A 13,916-nucleotide genomic window follows, 5' to 3' on the forward strand; every position below is an offset into this window, starting at 1 on the left:
GTATAAATAATAATGAATGTAAAACTACCCAACAGCAACCAACACAACCAAACCCTTCTCCATATCAAACTCACTTTTATGCTCAGGTCACATCTGACCAAAATCCTAATGCGTCTAATAATGAAAACGCGACTCTCTCAAACTTCATAAATGAATTCAAAGCACTGATAAACTCCTTACTATCCCTTCTCACTACGGTTCTCGATCGTCTACTTGTTTAAAATGCCAAATAACTCTCTCACTAATTCATCCTTAGTCATCCTACTATGGAACGCCAATGGATTACAAAACCACAAAAACGAACTAATCATTACGTTAAATGATAAAAGAATTGACTTAGCCCTTATTTCTGAAACTCATTTTACTTCCTACACAAAATTTAAAATTCCAGGCTATACCCTAATCTCCTCAAACCACCCCGATAACACTGCCCACGCTGGTGCCGCAATTCTTATCAAATCGACATTACAATTTACTCCTCTTCCTATAATAAATAAGGATTTTCTCCAAGCAGCATTAGAAAATATTAATTTAAATCATGTACCAATCAAAATTGCAGCAGTTTATTGTCCCCCTAAACACAAAATCACACCACCACAATACGAAACTTTCTTTAATTCTCTTGGCCACTACTTTATCGTAGGAGGTGACTTAAATGCAAAAAATCAAATTTGGGGCTGCCATTCCACAAACCCTAAAGGACACGCCTTACTCCAAATCATTAACTCGAACCACTACTCTTCAATAATATCTTCCAACCCAACCTACTGGCCAACATCCCCTAGAAAACGTCCAGACATCTTAGATATATTTGTAATAAAAATCCCAAACAACATCAATCATCAAATCCAAAATTTACTAAACCCATGTTCTGACCACTCTCCAGTTCTCCTATCTATCGATACACTACCTTCATACCAAAATACTAAACCCACTCTAATAAACGGCCTAATGAACTGGGACAAATTTCGTAAAACCATCGACCAAAAAATAAACCTAAACACTCGTTTAAAATCACCAGACGACATCGAAGATGCGGTGTCACACTTCACTGAAAACATCCAATCTGCAGCATGGAATGCGTCGACCAAAACTCAAAAACACAGTTCCAACTTACTCTTGATACCCACTCACATCCGTGAGCTCATAGCACACAAACGCCGTGCTAGATCCCGCTGGCAACGCACCAGACTTCCCTCGGATAAAAATTATTACAACAAACTTACACAAACTCTTAAACGAAAATTATCTCAAATAAGAAATGACTCATATAGCAATTGGATCTTATCACTCACCTTAAAAGACGGATCGCTATGGAAGGCCACTCGAAATTGTCTCAAGCAACAAATAACGCAAACCCCTTTGAAAACTACAAATGGAACTTGGCGTAAATCGGATAATGAAAAAGCAGAAACTTTTCGTGCTCATCTCGCAGAAGTCTTCCAACCTCACTCTGATTTAGAAAATTATACACACACACAAAATATAGAGAATTCTTCTTCTCCCTTACCATTATATCTTGCTCCAACCTTTTTCTCCAAGTGAAATCCAACACTTAATAAAATCTTTCCCACTTAAAAAAGCACCTGGCATAGATTTAATTACAGTAGAACTAGCTCGAGAACTTTCAAAAAAAGCGTTGATCCATTTAACTCACATATTTAACTCCATATTAAGACTTTCCTACTTTCCTCTTCAATGGAAAGTATCAGTAATAATCTTAATTCCAAAACCAGGCAAGCCTCCAGACATTGCATCATCCTACCGTCCAATTAGCCTTTTGACTTTCTTTGCAAAATTAACTGAAAAATTAATACTTAAACGTATTTCAAAAATCATAAATGACAAAAAAATAATTCCCAACACGCAATTCGGCTTCCGAAACAAACATTCAACTTTACACCAAATACACCGTATAACAGACTCTATTTCTTATGCATTAGAAAAAAAAAACTATTCTGCTCCGCCGTATTATTAGACGTTGCCCAGGCGTTTGATAAGGTATGGCACCCTGGCCTTTTATTTAAACTAAAAGCGATTCTCCCTTCTCCTTATTTCTTATTTTTTAAGTCGTACTTAGAAAATCGAAATTTCGTTACACAGGTAGGATCAGTCTTCTCAAACTTATCTCCTATCCTAGCTGGTGTCCCCCAAGGAGCTATTTCGTCTCCTATTCTATACAATATATACACAGCCGACCAACCTACCACCCCCCAGACCAATGTTGCTGAATTTGCAGACGACAAAATTATCTTCACCTCGCACGACAGCCCAAAAACTGCCTCCCAACATCTACAAACCCACCTTAATTTGATGGAACCTTGGTATTCCAATTGGAGAATAAAAATTAATAATGAAAAGTCCTCGCACATTACATATTTTAGTCTCAAACAAAATACAATTCCCCAGTAACTCTAAACAATAAAATCATTCCTCAAACATCTAACGTACATTACCTAGGTCTAATACTTGATAAACGTTTAACCTGGGCCGAACACTTAAAAAAAAAACGAATCCAATTAAACATCAGATGAAAATCCCTCCATATGCTCCTCGGTAAAAACTCCACAATTAGCCTTAAAAACAAACTCCTATTATACAAAACTCTGCTAAAACCGATGTGGGCGTATGGTATACAACTATGGGGTTCTGCTAAGAAGTCAAATATTAATAAAATACAACGTTTTCAATCCATAACATTACGAATGATTACAAAAGCATCTTTTTACATTTCAAACCATACACTTCACACTGATTTAAACATCCAAAAAATTCCAGAGGTAGCAAAATCATCTTACACATTATTCCGCTCCCGTCTAGCAAACCACTCAAACCCTCTGATCCTTGCCCTCGACTCTATCAACATACCTGGTGACCCGCCAAGAAGATTGAAAAGAAACTGGTGCAGAGACCTAGCATTAACATAATTAAAAAATAAACTCTCGTTACCCACACAAAATCCCCTCAAGCCATAAGTACTACTGTTGGGTAGTTCCTTAAAATCATGTAAACTCACGACACTCACGTCGAAATCACATGAACACCGCCTTTATGCCTATTGTAAATAACCTTACAGATTGTATATTTTCTAAATAAAATGTTAAAAAAAAAAAATGAATATTTTAAATTAAAGAAGTAAATATTTTTTTAAATATTTACGTACTTAACTAATGTGTTGGTAATTAATATAAAACGATACTCTATAATAATGTTTAATACGGGCGAGACCGTTTTCAATAAAAAACGTACCTTTCCCTTTCGGCTGATTCACTTTTCGACAAAATTAAAATTTTATGTTATGTATCTAAAAAAATACAAAATAATTGGTATACAACTTATTGTATAATTAATAATTATATAATTTAAAAAACGATTAAAGATATAAGTTGTATAAAATGTTGTAAAATAAAATGTGGAACATTTTTTAAAATATAAGAATATCTATATATTAACATAATTTGTATGTTAATATGTCACAGTATAATATATAAAACAATAAAATTTAAGCCATATAAGCAGGTTTGCGACATCATAAAAATGATGTTAATATATAGATATTTTTATATTTTAAATAATTATAAATAAAAAGGTACCGCCGATAAGGACCGCGCGCAATCGTATCGCGCCCGTGACAGTAATAGTCTGAGTGTAACTCGTTTTTAATTTTTACCTTTTTCGTAGCCCTTTTGCGTCTGCAGTCATATCAAAAAATCGTATTGAATAACTTGAGTGCGTCCTCTGAATTTTTTTCAGAAAAGTATACGTATATTTGGCAAGACGATCAAAACCACGTAATATTTAAAATGTAGGTACACAAAGTAATGGATTCTTAGAAATCATAACTTATGACGACGAACAACTTCTCACGGTAAATGACAGTAATGTTTTCATGTGAAAAAACATTATTAAATACATTATAAGTACACTTATTAAGACATTATGTAGATGGTACTTTTAAGTATTGTACCTAAGCAAATAAGTCAGGCCTAATTAATCATAAAGTGTTGTAAAATAATTAGGTATTCATCTGTCCTCTATTTCAACAGTGCTTGTGAATTATAAATTTTAAAAAAATTCGTGTTTCATGACTTCTTATTTATAAATATAAAATATAAATAGGTAATATTTAATACACAATCCTGTAAAATTAAAAACATTTCATTTGTCTATTACATTTTTAAATTATAGGTACTATAATATCTATACTATACTAAAAAATTTAATTTTGTATTTTCTCAATACATAAAAATAAAAATACCTTTCGTTCTTTTGGCCGAATTTTCTTGGGTGACTTTAGCAGTGCTAATTTGCGTGTAGGCTAATTCGGCACTGTATGCAATTGTACATTGTTTTTTTAATTTTAGATCTTGAAATAGCGATAAAAGTTATAATGTTGCGCATACTATACCAAAATATATGTTTAGCCGTTTCAATTTTGTGTGTTTGCCTAAATATTAGAGAGAAATTACCTAATATCAAAATGTAATGGTATAAACATTTATGTTCTCTCGTTTGTTTTTTACGGTATTTAAATTTTCAAGCGAATTATGAGAATTTATAAGTATTAATATTTTGTTAACTCATAACTTGCTTAAAAATCAAAATACCGAAAAAAACGACGAAAGAACGTAGTCGATAACGTTCTTAACTTGAAGTTTGATAAAAGATTATTTCACTCTAATATTAAAGGTAAACATACAAAATTTAAACTAATAAACATATATTTTGGTTTGGTATGCGTTATAACTTATAAGTAAAGCGGAGACCGCATATACTGGTATAGTGGTATGACGTCCTATTAGTATTTAAATTACAATCAAATAATAATTATTTGATTTTAGTATTAACTTTTATTAAATGATAATAAATTAATAATTTACATCTATAAATACTACTGAGAAATAAATAACTATATACAATATTTCAATTTTCAATATCCAAATCAAATTACAACCTTTATTATTATTTTATTTTTTATGATTGTTAGATTGTTATTTAAATAATAGCGGGAATTTTATCATTTTTTTTAGTCACGTTATCATAGGTATGATAATATTTTCTTAAATTGTGATTATATGGAAAGTCGTAAGTTTGTTACGTAAAGTATTTCAACTATTTCAGTAAATAGTTGGCGCTTGACAGTTACTAGAAAATACAATGAATTTGTTACTAGTTAATAGTTATTAGACTATGCAGAATAATATAAGTAGTTGTGGATTGTGCTATTCTTTAATTATAAAAATATTGTTTTATATCAAATAAATATATATATAAAACTATCGTTATTATTAGTGTTTTATGATATTACAAATTACAATGAGACTAATTTTTGTCTCAGTTTTGGTTTTGTGTTTATCTAGTGAGTATACTATAAAATGTTCAGATGATGAATATGTCGATCCGTTGGACATGGTCAACTATGATAGATCAACAAAATCAATGAAAATTAAGCCAAAAATAGTAGTTAATGAGCCTATTCAAAATGACCGTTGTACAATTTTCCTTTCAAGATTTATCAACATACTGTTAATAAACACTGGACTATCTGTAAGTGTGTGTATTTAAAATTTATCTGTTTAGGTATATATTTTAAAAACATGTTTGAACAATGTTTTATTCTATTTAATCTTTCATATTTAGAATATTGATCAAGTGTTAAATAAAGGAAAAAATGAAGAGCTGAAGTTATATGCTTCAGTAACTCTCAGTACTCAAGATTTACAGTTATTAAAAAATATGGCCAGTAAAAGGGATATAGATTATACAGAAGTTGATCGAATTTTGAATAGCTTATTTACTCCAGTAGAAATGGATTCCTCTGAATTTAAAGTAATAAACAGCTCAGAAATATACGATCAGGTATCTAATTATTAGTTTTATGCATTTAATTAATAATTTGTTACTTATAATATAAATATTTTGTAGATACCTTATTGCAGGGGTCGGCAACCTTTTTAACCACACGGGCCATTTTTTTTTTCAATTGGTCATCAAGGGCCACATTAAAAAAAAAAAAAAATTTCATATTATGATATAATACTTATAATTGTATTGCTATTATGAAACGGTTAGATTAGATTTTATTTATAAAGGAAAAAGAATTATATAATATTGAAAATTATATGAAAAATGTTATTGAACAAAAGTAAAACATAAAAATTAACCACCTTTGAGCGGGCCATCAAAAATTGCTTTGCGGGCCATGGGTTGCCGACCCCTGCCTTATTGGGTAATAAATTTAATACTAAGTAATTATTGAGAATACAATTTAATGTCATAAGTATCTTTTAATAAGTGTAGAAAATATATTTATAATTATTAGGTAGATCACTGTTTAAAAAAAATGGTTTAATTATAGGTATTTTATTATTGGAAAACTACTAGATTCTTTAAATCTTAAGCTAAAGGGAGTCTTGTTATTCTTGTAACTTTTAATTAAATTTTTCTTTTTACTTATTAGATATCCTAATTATTTATGCATTTATCTTTTTAAATTATAATATATATCTAAAAAATGATGTAGCCTGTTATATTGGTTGCTTGTATTTGTATCTTTTTAGAGTAGTTTATATTGAAAGCCATTTAATAATAACTATTTTAAATAGTTGAAGAATGTTAGGTGATATTTAACTTAAAATCATTGTGTAATCATTGTTTCAGATTAAGGAAGTGCTGTATTGGATTTCAGTTTGTTTTATTTCAATTGCTTTATTGTATACTACTTTTAAAAAAATTCATTATGTTTTCAATTTAACATTTATTTTATTTATTATTTTTGCACTTGCTTTTGCTTCAACCTGGTATACCATGTACACGGTAAGAAAACCATATTTTTATTTATTTTATATATATTTGATTGTTCATGATTCAATTACAAAAAACAATAACTACAATTAAAATTTATGAATATATTAAACTTCTTAAATGAAGAATTTTACTGTGTTAAATTAATTTACATATCTGAATGCAATTTTAAATTTTTGTAAATAATTATTAATTATATTATTATAATACCAAAAATGCTTGTAAGAACTTTAGATAATTATTATATTTAGAGTGTTTAACAATTTTATGTTATTATAGAAAGCTGAAATAAATCGTAGTGTTCATTTGGAATACATGCCTTCTCATTGCCGTGCAAACACAGGCTGGTCTACTTTTTCTTGGTTTCGAACTAACAATTTAGGTAATAATTTTCATTTTTAATACTTTATTATTGAATTGTTTTTTTTTTTTTATCAATTTTTCTAGATGAGTGCAAAAAGTATAAAGAAGCAATTTATTTGAATCCTAAATATTCTATTGCTGTAACTGACATATTAGCTGAAATGTTCAGTAAAATGATGACCAAGCCATTAGAAGCTTTAGGAGATTCTATATATGTGTTCAATAAATCAGTTTTAAGTAAGAACAATTATACTGAAAATATATTATCTGTACATCTCGTGTTGTTTCCACAAAACCTGGAATCTTCACATAGTTTTTATGATTTTAACTCGTTGACTACCATATGGTTGCCAGTGTCTACAGAGCATTAGCATAGAACAGTATTTTTATGGACGCCGATGGTCAAACTTTGATATTATTTATACATCATATGACTGCAGGCTATCATAGTCACATTTATTTGTAAAATTACAATTAAAACATCATACAAAATGTTATTATGTACCACTGCCAGCAGTCATATAACAATACAATGATAATGCCATACATTTTAAATGTCATATTCTTATGTAGAACGACATAACAAAGATAATAATATCAAAATTATTTTTTCAATCATTTGTTTTATAAATATGTCAATGTACATTTATGAAATGACATTGAGAATGAATGTGGCCTTATAGGAAACATAGGGATGCGACAGCCGGCTGCTGTATGGCAGTCAATGTGTTAATTATTTCTATATTATGTTAATTAAATTATTAATATTATTTTTTAGAGGATACACCATATTGGGCTCAAATAATTTTGATTCCTATCATTATTATTATAACCATTAAAACAATATTTTTATCATGTGCATTGTTAGTTGGTCGAAGTTTAAGCATGAAATATATATTTGGATATGGCGGTTCAACAATTGGTCCAGGACCAACTGGCAATGACTACTGTAAAACAAATGATAAAATTAACAACAGTTTTCATCCAACGACATCAGCACAACACGGGATTCCTCAAATTTCTGAATTACCAAAAGTTAATTTTAATATTAATTTATTTCATCCAAGTCCAACTGAAAATTCTCATTTCTCATTCAATGATAAATTTAAAATCAACCATGTAAAAGAAAGTAATTTAATAGCAATGCTGAAGAATAAAGAGATAGACAGTGTTGATAGTAAAGGTTTTAATGACCTTAGTAAAAAAGCTCCTAGACATAGAACTTTGTCTATTTGATTTTCCATTTTAAAAGTGCATCGTACTTGATCTATTTTTTAATTTATAAATATTTTTCCTTTTGGAGTATATTAATGTAAATAGAAGTAAGTTTTTGTATATATGTATTGTATATGCACACAGTGTTCCATGGTATATCTTTATATTTCTTATGTAGTAGGATAATATTCCATCAAAATACTACCTAAGAATTATTTTCACATTATGAACCATCCTATCATAGGTATACTATGTATACATTTTAATATTGTACTATAAATGTTTTGAACTAAAAACTTATTTTGAGTTAAGACATATTTTATATTATTTTTATAACTTTGATAATAAAATATAGTTTTCTATTAATTTATTGGATCACTCGTAACAATTTATTTTTTGTAGCTAGATTATTTTTATGTTTTGGTTATTGTAAACTACGAATAGTTACTAAAGTTACATTTAAAAACATATTTTGTTTAAACCACTGGTGTACCCAAGGATAGGAGGTTTGGGTTATAAAAATTATTCTCTGTAGTTTGTTAAGATAAAATGTATTGTTTGGTTGACACGAAGATCATTACACATAAAAAATACCAGATCTTAGACTACCTTGAAATCTATTAGAACTATAAAAAAAAAAAACTAAAACTTTCACATAATAATGACATTGTTCAAAAAAAAAAAATTGACATTTATAATGTAGGGGGCCGCAGGCTACAGGTTAAGAATTGCTGTTTTAGAGGAAAAAAATTATAAGGCTATCTAAATAGTTAATAGAAAAGTGTACCAGCGTGTTTAGTTACATACTCTGAAAATTTTCAGAAGTTTGACCATCTCTTTACTTGTATCATTGATTTGCTTGAAGACATATTACTATTAGTGTTTAGTAATCATGTCATTGTTATTCATTAAAACAATAGATTTAATCAGAATTTTTAAGATTTTTGAAATATTATTTTTGACTGGAAAGATACTATTTTTGCTCTTAGAAAGGTCGAGACTATTATTTGTGTTTTTGATAATATTTTCTTGTTTTCTGTATGATCATATAGTACCAAGCCGTTGTTATTATTCCTCGATGATGAAGACTGAAAAGTAATTAATAATTATTCTTAATTGCGAGTGAGGTAGATAATGGTGGGAACGGATTATCACCTCTCTCGCTCTTTTTGGAAGGGCAAGATATGCTCGATAGAGCCAAATCTATAGTTTAATTGAATGAAAACTCGATGGGTGGAAAAACGTCTCATGAAACTAAACGCATTGTACTTTATGGTAAGATAAAAATAGTAGTAGCGTATAGGCTTAAAAATTAAATTTGACTAATTTTGACAAAAAATTCAAAGATTGTTATAGATTTATCAGGAAAATGTAGTAATCAGTTTGAGCCATGTCCAAAAATATTCTAAGCGTTTTATGCAATCTACTACAGGTGGATTATCAATCTTAGTTAAATTAGCACACAAAGCGAGGTACATCGATGTCGATTTTTGCCAATAAACCAAGATATACTGATATGGTACCGTATTTTAGGCTTTTAATTTTTTCCCGTATGAAGTAGGGGTATATAATTAGTACTTTTAATAAAGACTTTTTAAGAACCTTGTATATATAAATTGTATGTAAGATAAACTACAAAATAATTAGAAAAATTTGAATTTTTGACGAATTTCCTCAAACTTTAAAACTTAAATATCTATAAAAGAAGTGGTAACTATTGATTTTTGATATTTTTTAACTATTGCAAGAACACTTATGGTGAAATTGTTATACTACTTTCAAAATAGAGAAATCTTATCTACATAAATTGAATATAAAATAAAACTATAAACACGATCTGCTATTTTAACAGATCCATCTGTGAGATGACATGCAATTCGAACAAACCCTTCTATGTTATAGCATGTAATTTGGACATAAATAGCATAAAATTATAATTTTAGGTATATGCTTGACTATCTCATCAAGGTTAGATATCTAGAAAGGACGCATAATAAGTAGGTACTACTGATTATTGAATATCAATATATCATATGTAATAACACAAAAAAGGTGAAACTTACGTGTAAATATAAAAATATTAAAAAGTACGATGAAAGGTATAAGTATGATGTGGCCGGACTGACACAAGGGACACAAGCCTTGTATGTAAATCCGATATTAATAAATATTGAGTATACTTGTTCTCGTGTTATTACCTTCCTCCCGTTCTTTGGAGGGTTCAAGAATGTGATCAAATACACCGTTACACGAATTAGATAATAATAGAAACCGTACTAACAATTAGTATATCAAACATGCACCTTACCTAATTCGCTGCAGTGAATATTTGTAGTACATTCCTCGGAGAAAGGTACAAGGTGACACAAGTTACGATACGATTTAAGGAAAACTTATGTTTAAATAAGAAAAACAACACTGATTTAAATTAGAAAAAGAAAGAAGTCCAATTGTCGCTCGCAGAGTCTTGTGTGTATGTCGTATAGTGGTTTTGGGATAAAGCTCCTGCTCGCTTGGCTGATGCTCGTGCACTGCGGGGAGAAGACGACCTGGTCGATCCAGCCAGAGTCGCAGGCCATGCCATCATAAAAAGGACTCAGTGTTTTTTCGGAGAAATAGTCTTTCTTCTATACGACAGAGAGCTTCATTGTACCATGGCCCGCTTCCGCTGGCTAACGAAATTGGTTCACACGCTTTTCGAGATATTGTCACAAGTCACAACTCATATGTCAATTCCTTTGTGATCTTTGTTAATCTGCGTGCGACAACTTGACCGTTAATTTATTTAATTGAATTTTATGTATATGTAATAAACAATGATATGTGAGCATATCATTACACATATAAATGATACATATGTATTATAATCTTAATGTTTTGGTACGAATGGCTTTTTTGATATTAGTTATCGTGTTTAAGTTGAAATATCGAGCTAGGTACTAAATAAATAATTATTATTGGTAGGTAACCTATATAAGCCTGCTATAGCACATGTATACAGTGCAATCTACTAAAAACGTATCAACTGCAATTACTATTACATTATTGTCTATAACGGTTGTATGTAAAGAGAAGGATAATCGAAAGGTATATTATACTTGGTTAAATAGGTAGGTAAGTATATGTTTCGGAAGACTGTGTTATTATAAAACGAGAGAAAATCGTTTATATATGCCAACTTTCATTTTCTCTGAACAATATATATTGATGTGTGACCTAAAATGAATGGAAAAAATGTTAAAATAATACATACAACAAAATATACACAATAAAGTATAGCTGAAGAGAGACAGGTTGCCGAATAATTATATAGTGTAATGGTGTATATTAATGGGTAATTTCAGTGTGTGCCGTGCCGCAGTAATGACAAAACGTATAGGTATAGTTCCTATAATAATTTAAAAGTTATAAAATGTTATAGCACTTATCATAGAATATTATTATACATGATTAATGGTAGGCAATAATGCATGGATTGCACTGCGTAGAAGATATACTTATGTTTTCATTTATGTGTCGATTGAACAAAATATTTATTTTCATTTTTGCTTCACGATAATATAAATCATTTCATTTATAAATAACTATTAATTAGTTATTATTTTTTTCACTAGATACATTATATCATTTATTTAAATCATATTGTATATTTATATGTTATATCATTAAAGATATAATTAGTGTCATATCAAATGTAGGTGCAAGTTAATTCTGTGATATCTACAGATATTTGAACTTGTGACTATTATTAGATTCTAAGTGGAGAGATGAATGTATTAGTTAGGTAACTTGGTAGCCACACCTATAATGATGTATTTTTTTTTTATTTTTTGTCTGTCATTCAATCATAAGTTTCAAAACTCTGTTGTACTTAAAAAAACGTTAAGTTGTAGGTACTTGCTATTTTTACCAAATGTTTATGTTTGAACATTTTATATACATGTTCTGATAAAATATTTTGACCATTTTGAGCTATTTATAGACATTTGAAATTTAATATTTAATTTGTTTAGTATTTTTCTTTATACATCGATAAAAATTTTTGTATTCAGTTTGGGAACTTTACAATTTTATATAAGGTTCATCGTAAGATGTTATTACTGGAAATTAAAAATATGAGTTTAAATCCACATTAATTTTTTATAACCATCTGAAGTTAGAATTTTGACTTAAATCGTCAAATTTGCAAAAATGCACAAACATTTTAGTGATTAGGAAATTCAAAAAATATTTAATATCCATACACAATAGGTTTAAAAAGTATAATACAACGTTTTTCATAAGTTTTGTTTTCAAAAATAATAAAAACAGTTTGAGCGTCTAGTTTGAAATTTTGACGAAATTGGATATTTACACGAAATACGAACAAAATAATTTTTGTTAGATTCTTTATTATTATTTAAAAATATCAATCGCTGTAGCTTAAAACATTTTTCTATTAATTAAAATTATCTATTATTGTCTTTGCACATTTTAAATACACAATGACATTTTTAACATAGGTACGCATAAAAATGTTGGGCTATTAGGAATTTTCAAAATGTTTAGATTTACATTAATTTCAAGCTATTTATAGAATGAATTTATTTACACCGTTCTAAAGTACGTTGGCCATTTAAAGGTTATTAGTTCAAGCAACCTATTTTCACTAATAGAAAAATAAATTACTTATTGCAATAAAAATAAATCATAAGATATCCTTAGAATAGTTAAAGGTTGATTGATTGCCTTCGCTCAGAATTCTTTATGATCATATTCGTATACAATGATTTATCATCTAATTCAAATTTAACTCATTATTGTTTCTGTGATATCAGTTGGTACCTACTCAATCACGAGATTAACTCGATAGTGACACTTAGCATAGCGACCCATCAGTTCTCCAATTTTTATTTTTGGTGATTTACAATATTTATAGTAAATAGATAATTAAAAAAAAAAAATAAATATATTTCTTTTTCGCCAATATTTTAAAAACTATTTAGTAACTCATATATGTGGTTCAACAGAGTGTGAAATAACATTCTAACATTTCTATATCCTAAAAAAACATTAGGTCTTTGTGCCTGTTGCCCGTACTTATGTTATGTACATAAGTGTCTCAGTTGCTTAGAAACGTCTATACCTACTCGAGAGTGGTGGTGTTATGATATATGATCGTTAAACAAACTGCAGTTGAGGTGATTACACTGACAGTTCAAGTGATGTAATTGCAATTGATGTATATGCCTAAGTCCTAAATAGTATGTATTATGATGTTCAACACACTTCGTCAATTCAGTTCGTTATACCAAAGCTACACGTATAATTGAATATAAATATTGAACAGCTAGGTATTTATTATTTGCATATTATGAATAATGTATCTACCGGTGCCTGCTGATCATTTTTATAATACATGTACATATTATCGTACATATATTTGGGATTTATTTAAAAACCAGAATTATATTAACATCAATCATTAAGCGATTTTGAATAATCAATAACTATTAAGTATTTTAACAGATATACGCATTATACATTTATATATC

The 13,916-nt window shown here is 28.9% G+C and overlaps 1 protein-coding gene across 2 annotated transcripts; it reads left to right on the top strand.

The window, feature by feature from the left end:
* The first annotated feature begins 5,242 nt into the window (after window positions 1–5,242).
* On the top strand, window positions 5,243–8,479 carry LOC112592552. Of its 2 annotated transcripts, none has more exons than XM_025336647.1 (6): window positions 5,243–5,553; window positions 5,641–5,859; window positions 6,661–6,816; window positions 7,084–7,186; window positions 7,252–7,404; window positions 7,946–8,479. In XM_025336647.1, exons 1-6 carry the CDS (start codon window positions 5,299–5,301, stop codon window positions 8,401–8,403), a joined length of 1,344 nt encoding a protein of 447 aa, XP_025192432.1. In that variant the 5' UTR covers window positions 5,243–5,298; the 3' UTR covers window positions 8,404–8,479. The 2 variants fall into 2 exon arrangements, with proteins under 2 accessions (XP_025192432.1, XP_025192442.1); XM_025336657.1 differs by having other exon boundaries at window positions 5,243–5,547.
* The last annotated feature ends 5,437 nt before the right edge of the window (window positions 8,480–13,916 follow it).

This window comes from Melanaphis sacchari, unplaced genomic scaffold (assembly GCF_002803265.2).
Source record: "Melanaphis sacchari strain LSU unplaced genomic scaffold, SCAv2.0 Contig0_pilon_pilon, whole genome shotgun sequence".
In the NCBI taxonomy this organism is placed as follows: domain Eukaryota; kingdom Metazoa; phylum Arthropoda; class Insecta; order Hemiptera; family Aphididae; genus Melanaphis; species Melanaphis sacchari.